Genomic DNA, 14,016 nt, shown 5'->3' with positions numbered 1-14,016 from the left:
AAAATATTATACTAAATTATAATATTATACTAAATTGCCAGAATCACTTTATAAGTTACATCTCCCTGACCATTTTATCAGCGACACCTACAACAAAAGTGCATATTGTAGGTATACAATTACAATCTGTAGCTCTTCCAATACGCCTGATAAAGAAAAAGAGAGAGAGGTTGGCGAAAGAACGACTCTTTATGGCTGCTAGAACATAAGTGATAACAGGAACTAACTTGTCTCACAGACGTTCCACAACATTAAATATAACTACAAATGGTTAAAAATCACACCATGTTGTTAATTTGTAAAAACGAAAATCGTAGTTGTTGACAAATCGATGTGGAATAAGAGGAATACAACACTTCGGGACATGCTTTTAGAAAAATAATCACCACCTTGTTGAGTATTTCCCTATAACACATCGCGCGCCCCCCCCTTCGATAGAAAGAAACTATCGAAACCATCACAAAAATTCTAATGGTTTCCACTACAAACACCATTACAAGCCATTAGCTAACCATTAGCCTTTAATGGTATCCACTAAACATATGTCACCATTAGAAGGTAACAAATTACCCTCCGTTTCCATTAAAACCATTTAAACAATTACAAATTCTATTAGGGTTTCTATTGTTTTTCCCCCGCACAAAAGGGATGACCTAAACAGCGGTGTTCACAATTAAAAGTGACCGTTTCCAACTTCTTTTTCTTCTTGTTTTAATGGCGGTTGGGAAACCAGTTAAAGGTGAATTACCGCCACCTACTGGACTGGAGTGTGGGCAGTAGATTGGCAGAAAAAAATAAAATAGAAAAAATAATAATAATTTAACAAAATACTACTACTACTACTACTACTACTACTACTACTAATAATAATAATAATAATAATACTAAAACAATACTATATAAATAAAAGAAAATAAAGAGATAAATAACTATATACTAGATATTCCTACTAGATTACTAAAGTCTCTCACTTATCCCAGTATTTTTTAGATAATTTATTAGGGGGCGGTGCATTTTCCCAGATGTTAAGTGACCGTTTCATTTAGGAGACTTTTATTTTGTTTTGGTGAAACCGGAAGAAGTCGGTAACCCCATGTCCTGTTGCTGGTCTCGTATTTTCCATGAGCTTGTCAGTGTGTTGTTGTTTGTCTCAGTAGACAAAAAGAGGTCACAGCGTTAATTTAGGACTTGCTTGTTTAAATATTTATATATTTATAATATATATTTGTTGGTTAGTGAAGTTTTTTGGACAATGTCTTCGCCGTTGGAAATGACAGAGTTGTATGACAACGCGTTGCTTGGAATCTTGCAGCATGTTGGAAACATACAGAATTTTCTGCAGATATATTTCGGGTTTTTGTACAGAAAAACAGACTTTTATCGCCTTCTGACCAGTCCGAACGACAAAATGGGCTTCCCACCTGGAGTGGCAGAAAAAATGGTCCTAAAGGTAATACTCTTGGCTCTAAGAAGCTGGTTTTAGCTCAGAAGAACTTTTCTGCTTTGTTTATTGTCACCTGTCATGGGAGATCAGCTCAGACAGTTTATTAATATTTCATACAACAAACATATATTACAACCCTAATAACACCAACTGAGATATGGTGCATGATTTACAGCAGGTCTGGGTGAATCAGTAGTAAGGAATAAGTGTGCTTAGTCTAGTCTGTTCCTGATGTTTCTTCATAGAATACGTTTACGTGGACAGCAGTCATCTAATTATTGACCTTACTCTGAGTAAAACAATATTGTGATTAAGGTGTTTACATGAGTCGATTTTAGAATATTCCTTTCATGTACTCGTTTTTTACTTGTTCTAGAACATAGTTCGATTAACGGAAACGTCATTTCATCCCCACGCCACGCCGTCCGACGTCCCTCCAGAATTTCACGTATTAACATACAGTTCGTCTTCGTTATGGTGCCGTATACAGTTTTGGGTGTTTTTATAAAATAAAATAAAAATTACGAACATTTCAAGTGCAGTTAATTATTTGTCATGTTGTACGTGCTAATAGACAACTGCTTGCAGCCCACTCGTCCCAAACCGCGTACGTACCGCCTATATAGTAGCCGAGATGCATGTATTTCGCCTACTATAGACCTATTGTAGGTAAGTACGCGGTTTGGGACGCAGCCGTGCTCTCTTGTTTGTCGTAAAACGGTTGAGTACTGCCGTGTGTGATCGTGTCCTGTCGCAAAATGCGGTGAAAACTCCCACACAACGTTCATAATGTCATTAAGATGTTTACATGTCTGCAATGCACCTCGATAATGCGACTAAAACAGGAGTACTCCACTTGTCTTAATTCGATTTGTGTTTACTTCGAGTATGACTTTAATCGGATTAAGGTAATTAAAAATTGCTGTTTACATGGTAGTTTCTTAATCAGAGTATTGTCTTACTCGGGTTAATAGTGGATTATTGTTGTCCATGTAAACATACTGACTGTTTGTAACTGTTTAAAATGTTGTTCAGGGTCTGCGTAACAAGTTAGTACCTGTTATCAGTTAGTTTACAGCAGCTATAAAGAATTGTTCCCTTACCAGCCTCTGTTTTTTTTTTTTTTGTTTTTTTTCCTCACTTGAAGTTAAGACAACAAAATGCAGCTTGTCGTGTTACCAAGAAACTGAAAAAAAGCAGTCTTCTGTCTTGAAGACTTTCTCCTGGTGGAAAACTTACTGACACTGGAGACTCCTTCCATAAACGTTAATAAATGTCTCCTTACAAAACTTTTCACCACATTACCGTGAGAGATTTGAGATTTCAACAGCGCTATGGTGCTCTATAATGATGTTTAATTTGTCTCATTTTTAATGAGTGGTGATCAAAATTGTGTTTGTTAGTTAGAGACCTAGTAAAAGTTGCTTAAAATAGTATATTTTATAGTATAATAGTATTTCAGTATTTAAAAATATTTTGTTACAAATTCAATCTTGGGACTTCCAGGTTCCTGTTGTTGTTATTAGTATTATTTACTGAATGTAAATAAATGTAAAACAGGGAAGTGGTAGCCCTCAACTGCTCACTTGTATAAATAAGATAATTGTAGGTCGCTCTGGATAAGGATGTCTGCCAAATGCTGTAATGTAATGTAAAAGCTCCCTTTTTCACCCATCTCCCCAGACATTTAAGTTGTTCGAGAAACTGGCAGTGCAGGACAGAGAGAGGGCAATGAAGCTGGCCGAAGAAGCCCGAGCTGTTCCCGCTGTAGTGGAGGAAATCATCGAAGTTCAATCACAGCCAGAAATGGCAGAACCTACAGAAGCCGTGCAGGAATCCACGTCTGCCCAAGCTTCAGCCGCAGAGTCAGTACCTGCAGGGGCAGAGTCTGCAGATGGAAATGCAACCAAAGTGCAGCCTGCAGGGAGCGAACAACCAACAGCATTGCCTGCGTCTGCGTTAGCAGCATCTGTGTCTGCAGCATCTGCACCTACACCAGTGGCTAGTTCAGATTCTTCTGCGGCTGCACCGTAAGTGTTTTGTTGGTCTGTCAGCGATCTCAGGGATGTCTGTTGTAACAGCTCGTGATCTGTTTCCATTGCCAAGTATTGTAACTACAACCGCAATTCTGATAAAGTTGGGACAGTTTGGAAAATGCTAATAAAAACTAAGAGGAGTGATTTGTAAATGTACTTTGCCTTGTATGTAAACAAAACCGTATAAAGACAGGGTATTTGATGTTTTACCTAATCATCTGCATAGCTTTTTGAAGATAAATGTTGCTTTTGAAATTGATGCATGCAAAATGTTCCAAAAAAGTTGGGACGGGGCAATTTAGGACTAATAATATAGTCCTGACCTGTCTCAGATTGAGAATGTGTGGCACATTATGAAGCACAAAATAAGGCAAGGAAGGCCCTGTACAGCTGCACAGCTGAAGAAATGCATAATGGATGAATGGGGGAAAATTCTGCTTGCTAAATTTAACCAACAGGTGTCTTTAGCGCCCAAACTCTTAATAAGTGTTATAAAAAGAAAAGGTGATATTACACAGTGGTAAACAGTTGACTGTTCCAAATTTTTTGGAGTGTGTTACAGTCGTTGGATTTGAAATGATTGTATATTTTCTAATTAAATTAAATTAATCAAACACATCAAATAATGTGTTAATAATGTGTTTTTCAATATAGCACAGGGTGAATCGAATTTTCAGATGATTCTTTTTGTTGTTTTTTCCATACGGTCCCAACTTCTTTGGAATTGGGATCGTAAATGACTGATTTATATAATATACTCTGAAATAATACACATGAACAGGGTATAATTTTGCATTGATGTTTGATGAATGATGAAATAACGCTCCATGGTAGTAGATCAAGTCTGGTAGTAGACAAGTATGTATGATTTATGCCCCAAAGTTATGTACAGTGTAAAAGTGGGTGCTACAGAGCCACCCCACCACGCCCATGTGCTACTCTTTGTGGAGGCCCAATGGCCGACGATTCTGACGTGTCTGCCGAATTTCATGAGTTTTTAAGCATGTTAAGGGCCCCAAAAGCCCCCGAAACCTTTAAAATGAAATAAATAATCCGTAGGAAAACAACATAGTTATATAGCTAATAATAGCTGTCAGAATTGTACAGAAATATAGCTATACTGTATATGAACATAAATATGTAGCTTGCTTCATAGGACACTAAACATAGCTCAATGGTTGTGTTATTGCCTTTACACCTCTCTCTAATTGAAATGTGGGTTGTTTTGCAGTGACCAGCCCAGTTTCCAGACAAACCCAGATAGCTACAACGGTGCTGTCAGAGAAAATTACAGCTGGTCACAGGACTACTCTGATGTGGAAGTTCGAGTTTTTGTCCCACCGAGCATTGTCAAGGGCAGACAGGTACCTTATAGCCACATTTTTGCTGTTATCATTAGTGTATATAAATATCGAGCCACAAGGTCTGTGGTGCAGTGTAACAGTGTATGTCATGATCTTTCTTACTACAGTTTTAGTAAATGAGTCTATTAAAGGATAGTTGGATAAAGGACGTTATTAATTGTGCAAAGCAGAGACAACAGCTAGCTAACAGTGTGATTGTAAATAAATTGTAAGATTGTAAATTAGATTTACACCTGAAACCCTTCAATACTCCAAAATTTTATGCGCACAAAGGTTCAAAATGGTTAAACGTGAATCACCTGGATTTTGTGCATTAATTTCAGACCAACAGTCATAAGAAGAATCGCTCACAGCCTTAGTTATTCATGCAGAAATTCATGCAGTAATGACCATCTGTGCAGAAAGCCCACTTCATCATTGATAATTTCTCTCAAAGGGATCAATTGAAATCCCTCTTAAAATAAACTCCTCAGCATTGAGCCATTGTTGAATATCGTCATCAGCTCAGACTCGATCTCTTTGTGTGCGCAGGTGTCTGTCAGTCTTCAGTCTGGTGGCGTGCGTGTGGCAGCGAAGGAGGGAGTGTCAGACAACGTCCTGATGGAAGGCGAGTTCATGCACAAAATCAACACTGAGAATTCTCTGTGGAGTCTGGAGCCAGGCCGTTGTGTAGTGGTGAGAATTATTTTTAGACGATGTTCATGATCTGTTACTATACCGCCGATCAGAGATGTAACTGACTCTATTCAAAGTTGATGACTTAAGTCCAAAGGTTGTGTCAGTGTTTATGTGGAGAAGCTTATGTGTATTCAGAGATGGGTTACACAAATACGCAAGTAGCTATTCTGGGCACCCAGTTCAAATTATGCAAATTATCTGTGTGTAGTCCATGCCTCCGAGGTTGCCAGATTTTTCTTGGGTAGAAGAATCCGAGACAGGGCTCTTGCAAATGCATCTAGACCCCTGCCTTTAAACCCAAAAAGCCAGAAAAATATCAGCAATTTTGAAAGAATTTTATAATTACTGTCAAATGTAAAATGAAGTAACATAAAATCATGAGACAATTTAAAAACAATTTTAAAAATGTTTAAAAGAGACGTACATGATATAGTCTCTTGGTATGTACAAATGAGAAGAGGACAAGCATTGAAATATGCTTCCAATAGTAGTCTAGTATATTGCCAATGTATGTTCATGAATAGTCAGTAATTGTCACATTTAGTTACCACATTTGGTTTAATTTAACCTTCATTATTCAACAGCTTATCAAATAGCACTTGATCCAGATTATCCTACTGTCTTACATTAAATTTTTTATATTGTGCTCCAACAGTAAGTTTTGTGCACAGCTTAATGAAGTCACAATATATTAAATCAAGATCATGAAATGGTAATATGTCAAATGTATTTCATTTGCTACTTTGAGTTGTCAAGTAAATAATGGCAACGATTATTTTTTTTTAAAATTGATGCCCACGGTGCTGATGGTTTGAAGAACAATCTGGCATTCATCTGCTATGCTCATTTTAAGTAAATGTAGTTACATAAGCTCTGATTAAGATGCTGTCTCAGATGTTCTCCATTTCATGGACTTTAAAGAAAACATACTGTTAATTTATTAATAGTGTCATTTAAAAAAAAATACTGGTCTCAAAAAGATATTCCATAGTTTTTGAGTGATATTTACAGTGCAAAGCATGAATTTCAGCATGACATATTGCACTCTCTGAATAACGCTTAAATCTGTAGTTGCAGTCTGAATACCGGCCAGTGTGTGGAAAACATCTTCAGGATTATTACATAAGTTCAGTTGATCTGACTTGCTGCTAGACATTTTTTGACATTTCTTTCAGTACTTCCAGACTAACTGATGATGTGCCATCTTTTTTTTCCGTCTCTTAGCTGTCTCTGAGTAAATGCGGGGAAGTGTGGTGGACTGCTGTGCTGAAAGGCGAACAAGAAATCGATGTAAATCAGATCAACCGCGAGCGCTCCATGGCCACTGTGGACGAAGAGGAGCACGCCGTGTTGGACCGTCTCACCTTTGACTACCAACAGAAACTGCAAGGAAAGCCCCAGAGCCACGAGATGGTAATGTTACAAAGACCGCAGAGCATAAGAGCCAGTGAACTGGCTGCACTGCTGATAGTTTTCTGTGTTTTTCTTTTTGTGTTTTAGAAAGTTCATGAAATGCTGAAGAAGGGCTGGGATGCCGAGGGATCGCCGTTCAAAGGCCAGCAGTTTGATCCGTCCATGTTCGACATACCGCCAAGTGCTGTTCAGTTTTGAACTGAAGAATCTTTGGTAGATACTGTGTGAGAGAAGCCAAAAATCTGTCTGCATCGCATACACTGAAGCATCAAGCACTGACAACTCGGGCATTTACTGTATGATGGACAACATGACAGCACTGCAGAATTTGAATAACTAAAGCTGTAAATAGATCAATTTCCCAAATGACATGAGGATTCATTCAGACCTGGATATATCTATATATAAATTACTTTTTTTATTTCAGCGATATTGCAGTAAATGCATCAATTCACATGGCATATGGATTATATCTTTCTATAGGTTCTTGGTAAAATAACTGACTGAAGTAAAACTACTAAAATACTTCAGAATTTTCTCGAATAAGTGAACAACATAATACTGAAAGATATTACAGTAGGTTGGGTATATGTGTCATCCTGCAGTTCCTCACATCACCATACAGTATGTTCTTGAGCCTTTTTGAATATTTGTCAGGTTTAGGAGTTTGATGGCTAAAGCATTTTTTATTTCTAGTTTTCAATCTGTGTTTTGGTTTTGTTTCCCCAAATTTAATAAAATACATTACAAAAATAATGTGTCCTTCGCACTACTCTCCATATACTGATATATGAAATACTGTCTGAGGGGAATTTATAGAATGACATCATACTCATCAGGAAATAAACTGTAAGTCAGTTACAACAAATGAGGATCAAATTAATATTTCAACACCATGAACATGTTTCATGCTAAATGTCCAATTTGGGTCTTTGTACCTCATACATTTGCCAAATAAATCTTGTGTTATGATACTATTCCCAAAAATCCCCTCATGACTTGAAAGAGCCTATTAACTAGGTCACATGAGTGGCCATTTGAAGTACAAGGGAATGAGTAATGATCAAATTATAGGGAATCTCTGAGGAGACCATCAGCTTCCATGTAAATGTCAAATCCACTGACTACATAAAAGTCAATTTAAAGGTAGCAAATGAAACATTTGTGTCAGGTTCTGCTCGTGAAACCTGCAGTCATGTCGAGTTAATCCCTCACACCTACAAGTCTGAGCCCCTGACGCTTGATCCTATCTTCAGATATTGATCACTTGGCTCTTGCTTCCATTCACACAGGGAATGGGAGTAATATAGCTAACTGAATAGTGGCTTTGTTGGATGGTACATAGAAAATGTGTACACTTAATGAATAGCAGGGATTGTGTATTATAAGTATGACTTCTGATACACTATTTGAACAGATACCTTTAGCTATCAAACTAGCAAGCTACCCACAACAGTTTTAATTTGTGCTAGAATAGGTCAGAATTTTGAGATTCTAACACAAAACATTGGGATACTAGTTCAATGTTTTGAGATAAGCTGGAATTCTGAACTAATAAGTTGACATTTTGAGATAAGTTACAATTTGGAGATAATTCAAGATTCTAACTCAAAACATTGAGCTACAAGTCAACATTTTGAGATAATAGGTCAGAAATTTGAGATAATAGGTCAGAAATTTGAGATAAGTCAGGATTATGAGATATTTAATTGAAATTTGGAGATAATTGAGTTAACAAATCAATGTTTTGAGAGAATGTGTCAGAATTTTGAGATAATTAGTCAAGCTTTTTAGTTAATAAACATTTAAGATAACTCGGAATTTTGAGATAAGTCAACATTTTGATATAAAAAGTTAAGATGTTTAGATAAGTCCAGCTTTTTGAGCGAATCAGTTGAAATTTTGACATGTGGAAACTGGAAAGTTTTTTTCCCCCCTTTTAGAAAATACTGCTGCAGCCCAAAAGAAAGAAATAGAAAATGTTTTTCCTAATCTACCCGGAAACCGTGTTTCATAGGAACACAGCCACTGAAGGGAAAGAAAATACGCACGAAGTGAAGTCGCTTTGCCACATACAGTAGGCTACATATTGCTTATCTCCTGCGCCCCCTAGCGGCGATATCTGCTCAGTGCCGCACAGCGCAGCGGAAAAGAAACTGTACTGCAGTCGCCCGGCGCATTCAGTGAGCGCGTTTGGAGTAGAAGGCGGTCGTGCTCACTCATCACCCAGCCTTATCCCCTTACTCCGGCACACACCTCTGTTGTTTTTTTTTTAAACCACTGTAGAAATCTTATAAGTTATCACACAACGCCAAGATTTTTCCAGAAGTATTTTTGGACGTCCTGCAGCGTGGAGGAATAACATCTCGGATATATCCATAAAGCCGAAAAGGAGGAGAGAGAAATACGAAGAGAGGGACAGAGAGAGGGAGAGAGAGCGAGACAGAGAGACATGGCAACGACAACCTGTACACGCTTTACCGACGAATACCAGCTTTATGAAGAACTCGGAAAGTAAGACACGTGCTTTATTTTGTTTGGAGAGTTGTAAATACAGGTGTTGTGTGTCATTATTGGGTGATTAGAGTCACTCCGGCTGGTTTAAAGGAGGTCTGGGATTTCATTTGGCTGTAAAGTGGAATAAGATAAGCTCTAATTAAGCTAAGCGGGTGGCTTCATGTGACAAGCTGTTACACTGGTCTTGTGTGTTTATGTGGGGTGTGTAGTCGTTAGGAATACATTTTAGGAACTCTATCGTTTCTTCACATACTCTACATATTACACACACACACACACACACACACACACACACACACACACACAGCGTTGCAGAGTGACATTTGGGGCTGTGAAAAAAAGCGAGGCGGCTGTTTGCTGTCTATAATCTGAGTGTAGAGAGGAGGAGAGAAATGCCTGGCCCCTGACGTTAGGGAATACTTTTGCGCTCCTCTCTGTTAGTATTGCGTTTCTTCACCCTGTTTCCCCCCCGAATGATTAACTATAATGACTAGCCTCACTGTAATAACCTGTAGATTAATTTAGGTAGCTTTGTTGTGGGCGTGGTCGAAAGCGCACGAGGTGAATTCACGCGCCAGGTGACAGAACGTGCTCTCTGATTGGCTGCGCTTGGAGTCTTTTATTTGAATATGTCATCGTTAACTACTAAAATTGTCTAAAACTTTGTTCTTCTCATTCTTGGCAAGCAACAGAAAAAAAAAACACCCCACGTACACCTAGCACCCCAACCCTGTATACACCCCGACCCCTTTCTCTCATAAACAGTTATTAAGTAACATGACTTCATTTGCATACCATAACCTGATAGGCTGTTATATTTTATGATGCAATAACTCCTTCCTGGGTGAGATTTATTATTTTATTTTAAAATTTGCACTGTTTCTGAACATGAAGAAGTGATTTTGCACGGTCAATTTCTCACACATCGACACGGTGTAGGGTTGTTGTGCTTGCCCGTTGGATGGATTAAAATGAATTTTTGACATCTGGATGTAATACTACGTCACTCCTCACACTGGAAGTCCCGGAAATCCAGAAGTATGAAGGAAGCATGGCACTCTGCGTGTGGAACAAATTTATTAGAACGTCAAAATATAGCCTACTTATGTTAGTTAATGTAAAATACTGACACGGTGTATTTTGAAAGGATGTCGAATATTCAGCATCAATAGATGTCAATGAAATTCATGAATATTTATGATCATGGTGTCATTATTATGTCTTAAAATGATCATTATATCTTGACTCCCATGCCATGTGATGCAGGTATATGGTACATCTTACCTGATTGTAGTGTATTACTTGATCTAGTCACCTAGACCTAGATGCACTGTAGGTTTTAGGTTAACCACATTTTTTATTTTGAGACCGTGGCTTTTTTGTGCGGAGAGATATGATTGGCATCACTGAAAAGCAGGAGTCGCCCTGTCTGACTTGCTGTTTGTTGTGGACGATCGCTGCTGAGAGCTGCAAGTGTAGGAAACCCTTCTAAAATGGATTGTGTTGTCCTCGAGTGGGCATGCTCTTCAGAAAGTGAAGTGTACACTCGTGCCTCCGAGTCAATCCTGTGCCAGTGAAACCAGAACACCATGCTTTGACAAAGCCCAACTGACTGGTGTTCAAACAGTCAGGTTTTTTCCCCCCACATCTCCAGACAGGCAGAATGCACTAATTCAGCTCAAAGTCTCCTCAGAGACAGGTTGGCCTGGCTTGGGTGCTAATGAAGGCCACGTTTTTATGAAACTGCCGCAAAAGACAGGATTCAGGCTTAACCAGATCTTCGTCAAGGAAGGCTTCCTTTTCCTTAAATAGCTTAAGAGTAGCATGATTTCTATTATATTTATTACATTGACACCAGATTGAATATAACAGTACATTTCCATGCATCTCTGACAGGAGTGGTTTAACAAGGCTATATTATAAGATAACTTGTGTACATTATTCTTCGAGTCCCTAAATCAAGTCAGCCAGCAAGCACAGCTTTACCATAATGTCTTTAAAGGCCCCCCACCCCCCCAAGTTCAGCTCTGATTTGAAGGGCAAACCCAGAGAGCCCAGTGGGCTTTTGGGTTTAGTCTTACATTACAGGCCTGGACGCTTATTCCCCAGAGTGGTCAGCAGATATACCACTCAAGATGCTCAACACATATTGTATAATGAAAGAAAGGTGTGCTAAAATTAGCTGCTAAAGGATGACATCAGGCATTAGTGCTGATGTCCCAAAAGGGTTTGTTACGCCAGCTGTTCTGAAAAGATTCGATGAGAACTGGTGCGACTAAATGGGTTTGTTCTTTTTATTTATTCCTGGGCTGTAACAGTTGTCTGACATACGGTATATGGAGACACAGAACAAATATAATGAGGATCTACATGTCAAACATCAGCTGTTTGTGCTTTCAATAATGTTTCAAATAAATCTGAGTACCAATATATTTGGGTTGTTCGTACACTAATGTAAAAGTTATTTTTCACTTGATGATGACACCAGAAGCGAAACCGCCTCATTTAGTTCAGTTATTGTTTCTCAGATGGCATTTTAATTTGAATTTTTTTTCTTCAGTTAAGCGGACTGTGAGTGCATATTGTGTTTTTTGTTTTGTTTTTTTGCAGTGAAATATTCTGTCTTTTTTTCCTTTTCTTCAGGGGAGCTTTTTCAGTTGTGCGACGTTGTGTCAAGCTGTGCACAGGCCAAGAATATGCTGCCAAAATAATCAACACCAAAAAGCTCTCAGCCAGGGGTGAGTAAACCATGTTCAGAAATGAGAATGCGGGGATCTGCGTAGTCCTCCTGTTGTAGCTGGTCTGTAGGATTATAAGCCCAGCTGTATTTATTTGGGTTTAGTCGGTTTGAAATGTTTCCTATTCTAAATAGAAATGATCAGCAGAAGAAACACAGAGAAGAACTGTGTGTAGGTGCCCATGTGATGTTATATCCAATATAGTTCAGTTCATTCTGTACAGTAATCTTTGAACTACAATTATGATGATGTACAATGAAATCTGAAACACTTACAGGATTAACAATGTTCTTTTCTACTATAATTTCCGCCAATTTCTGACTGTTTTAACGTCATGTTACTGAAAAGCATGAAAATGGGTTTGTACAGTTATTAGGGATGCATCAAAACCAATACTGGTATTGAGTATCTGTCTGATACCCTGGTCATTTACTTGTACATAATACTATATGACCTAGTAAGCGTGGTATAGGTTGTCACCCTAATGAACAGAAGACACAAAATGATGGCATATTTCACGATTAATGATGGCAGTCAAAGCAAAGCAGACTGCAAACTTTGAAAATCGACCATAAATCAATAGGAGCTACTCCTGCATCATCCTACATCAAGTAACTTGATAAAACATCTTTTGGCATTTAAGAAATAAAATAAATAAAAATGAAGCGCAAGGTGCTGAGAATTGCGTGTACGTAAAGGTATTTGTAATGAAAGCACTTTAGTTCAGCGAGCACTGAGACACGTGTTCTTCCTTTCTCCTTGCTTACCAGGGTCTGTGCTCATTTTAAACCTACAGATGAACTTCAGTCAGAAGTTTACATAGACTTAGGTTGAAGTCATTAAAACTCCACAGTGAAACAAAAAACTGTGGACCTTCACATGTATGGTTTATCCTTGGAAGCAATTTCCAAATGCCTGAAGGTACCATGTTCATCTGTACAAACAATAGTAAGAAAGTATCAATACTTTGGGACCATGCAGCCATTATACCGCTCAGGAAAGAGACACATTCTGTCTCCTATAGATAAATGTAGTTTGGTGTGAAAGGTGCAAATCAATCCCAGAACAACAGCAAAGGGCCATGTGAAGATGCTGGAGGAAACAGCTAGACAAGAATCTATATACACAGTAAAACGAGTCATATATCGAAATAACCTGAAAGGATGCTTGGCAAGGAAGAAGCCACTGCTCCATTGCCGTCATAAAAAAAAGCCAGACTTCAGTTTGCAAGTGCACATGGGGACCTAGATCTTACTTTTTGGAGAAATGTCGTCTGTTCTGATGAAACAAAAAATTGAGCTGTTTGGCTGTAATGACTAGCGTTATGTTTGGAGGAAAAGGGTGAGGCTTGCAAGCCGAAGAACATCGTTTCAACCGTGAAGCATGAGGATGGCAGCATTATGTTGTGGTGGTGCTTTGTTGGAAAAGGGACTGGTGCACTACACAAAATAGATGGCATTAGGCGGAAGGAAAATTATGTGGATATATTGAAGCAACATCTCAAGACGTCAGCCATTAAGTTAAAGCTTGACCGCAGATGGGTCTTCCAAATGGACAATGACCCCAAGCATACCTTCAAATGGCAAAATGGCTTAAGGAGAACAAAGTCAAGGTATTGGAGTGGCCATCACAAAGCCCTGACCTCAAGCTGAGAGAATCATTTGTGGGCAGAGCTGAAAAAGTGTGTGTGAGCAAGGAGGCCTATGAATCTGACTCGGTTACACCAGATCTGTCTGGAGGAATGGGCCAAAATTCCAGCAACTGATTGTGAGAAGCTTGCAGATGGCTACCCAAAAAGTTTGACCCAAGTTAAACAATTTAAAGGC

At 38.6% G+C, this 14,016-nt stretch overlaps 2 protein-coding genes across 43 annotated transcripts in view; both read left to right on the top strand.

Moving 5' to 3' along the window:
• Positions 1 to 1,076: 1,076 nt before the first annotated feature.
• On the top strand, positions 1,077 to 7,675 carry nudcd3 (NudC domain containing 3). Its single transcript, XM_017490049.3, has 6 exons — positions 1,077 to 1,450; positions 3,128 to 3,474; positions 4,712 to 4,844; positions 5,376 to 5,519; positions 6,747 to 6,935; positions 7,023 to 7,675. Exons 1-6 carry the CDS (start codon positions 1,253 to 1,255, stop codon positions 7,131 to 7,133), a joined length of 1,122 nt encoding a protein of 373 aa, XP_017345538.1. The 5' UTR covers positions 1,077 to 1,252; the 3' UTR covers positions 7,134 to 7,675.
• A 1,428-nt stretch (positions 7,676 to 9,103) lies between these two features.
• LOC108277079 (calcium/calmodulin-dependent protein kinase type II subunit beta) overlaps positions 9,104 to 14,016 on the top strand; it is a 72,859-nt gene continuing 67,946 nt past the window's right edge. For 32 of the 42 annotated variants that reach the window (XM_047161015.2, XM_017489421.3, XM_047161007.2 and 29 more), the window contains exons 1-2: positions 9,105 to 9,449; positions 12,096 to 12,190. In XM_047161015.2, coding sequence (XP_047016971.1) covers positions 9,388 to 9,449; positions 12,096 to 12,190 — 157 coding nt within the window. In that variant the 5' untranslated portion in view covers positions 9,105 to 9,387. Of the gene's footprint in view, positions 9,450 to 12,095; positions 12,191 to 14,016 lie in introns of all 42 variants that reach the window. The other 10 variants (XM_017489429.3, XM_053686740.1, XM_017489428.3 and 7 more) reach the window with 2 other exon arrangements.

Source organism: Ictalurus punctatus, chromosome 16, assembly GCF_001660625.3.
Source record: "Ictalurus punctatus breed USDA103 chromosome 16, Coco_2.0, whole genome shotgun sequence".
In the NCBI taxonomy this organism is placed as follows: domain Eukaryota; kingdom Metazoa; phylum Chordata; class Actinopteri; order Siluriformes; family Ictaluridae; genus Ictalurus; species Ictalurus punctatus.
The sequence above is the reverse complement of the archived record's forward strand: the minus strand, read 5'-3'. Positions and strand labels throughout refer to the sequence as shown.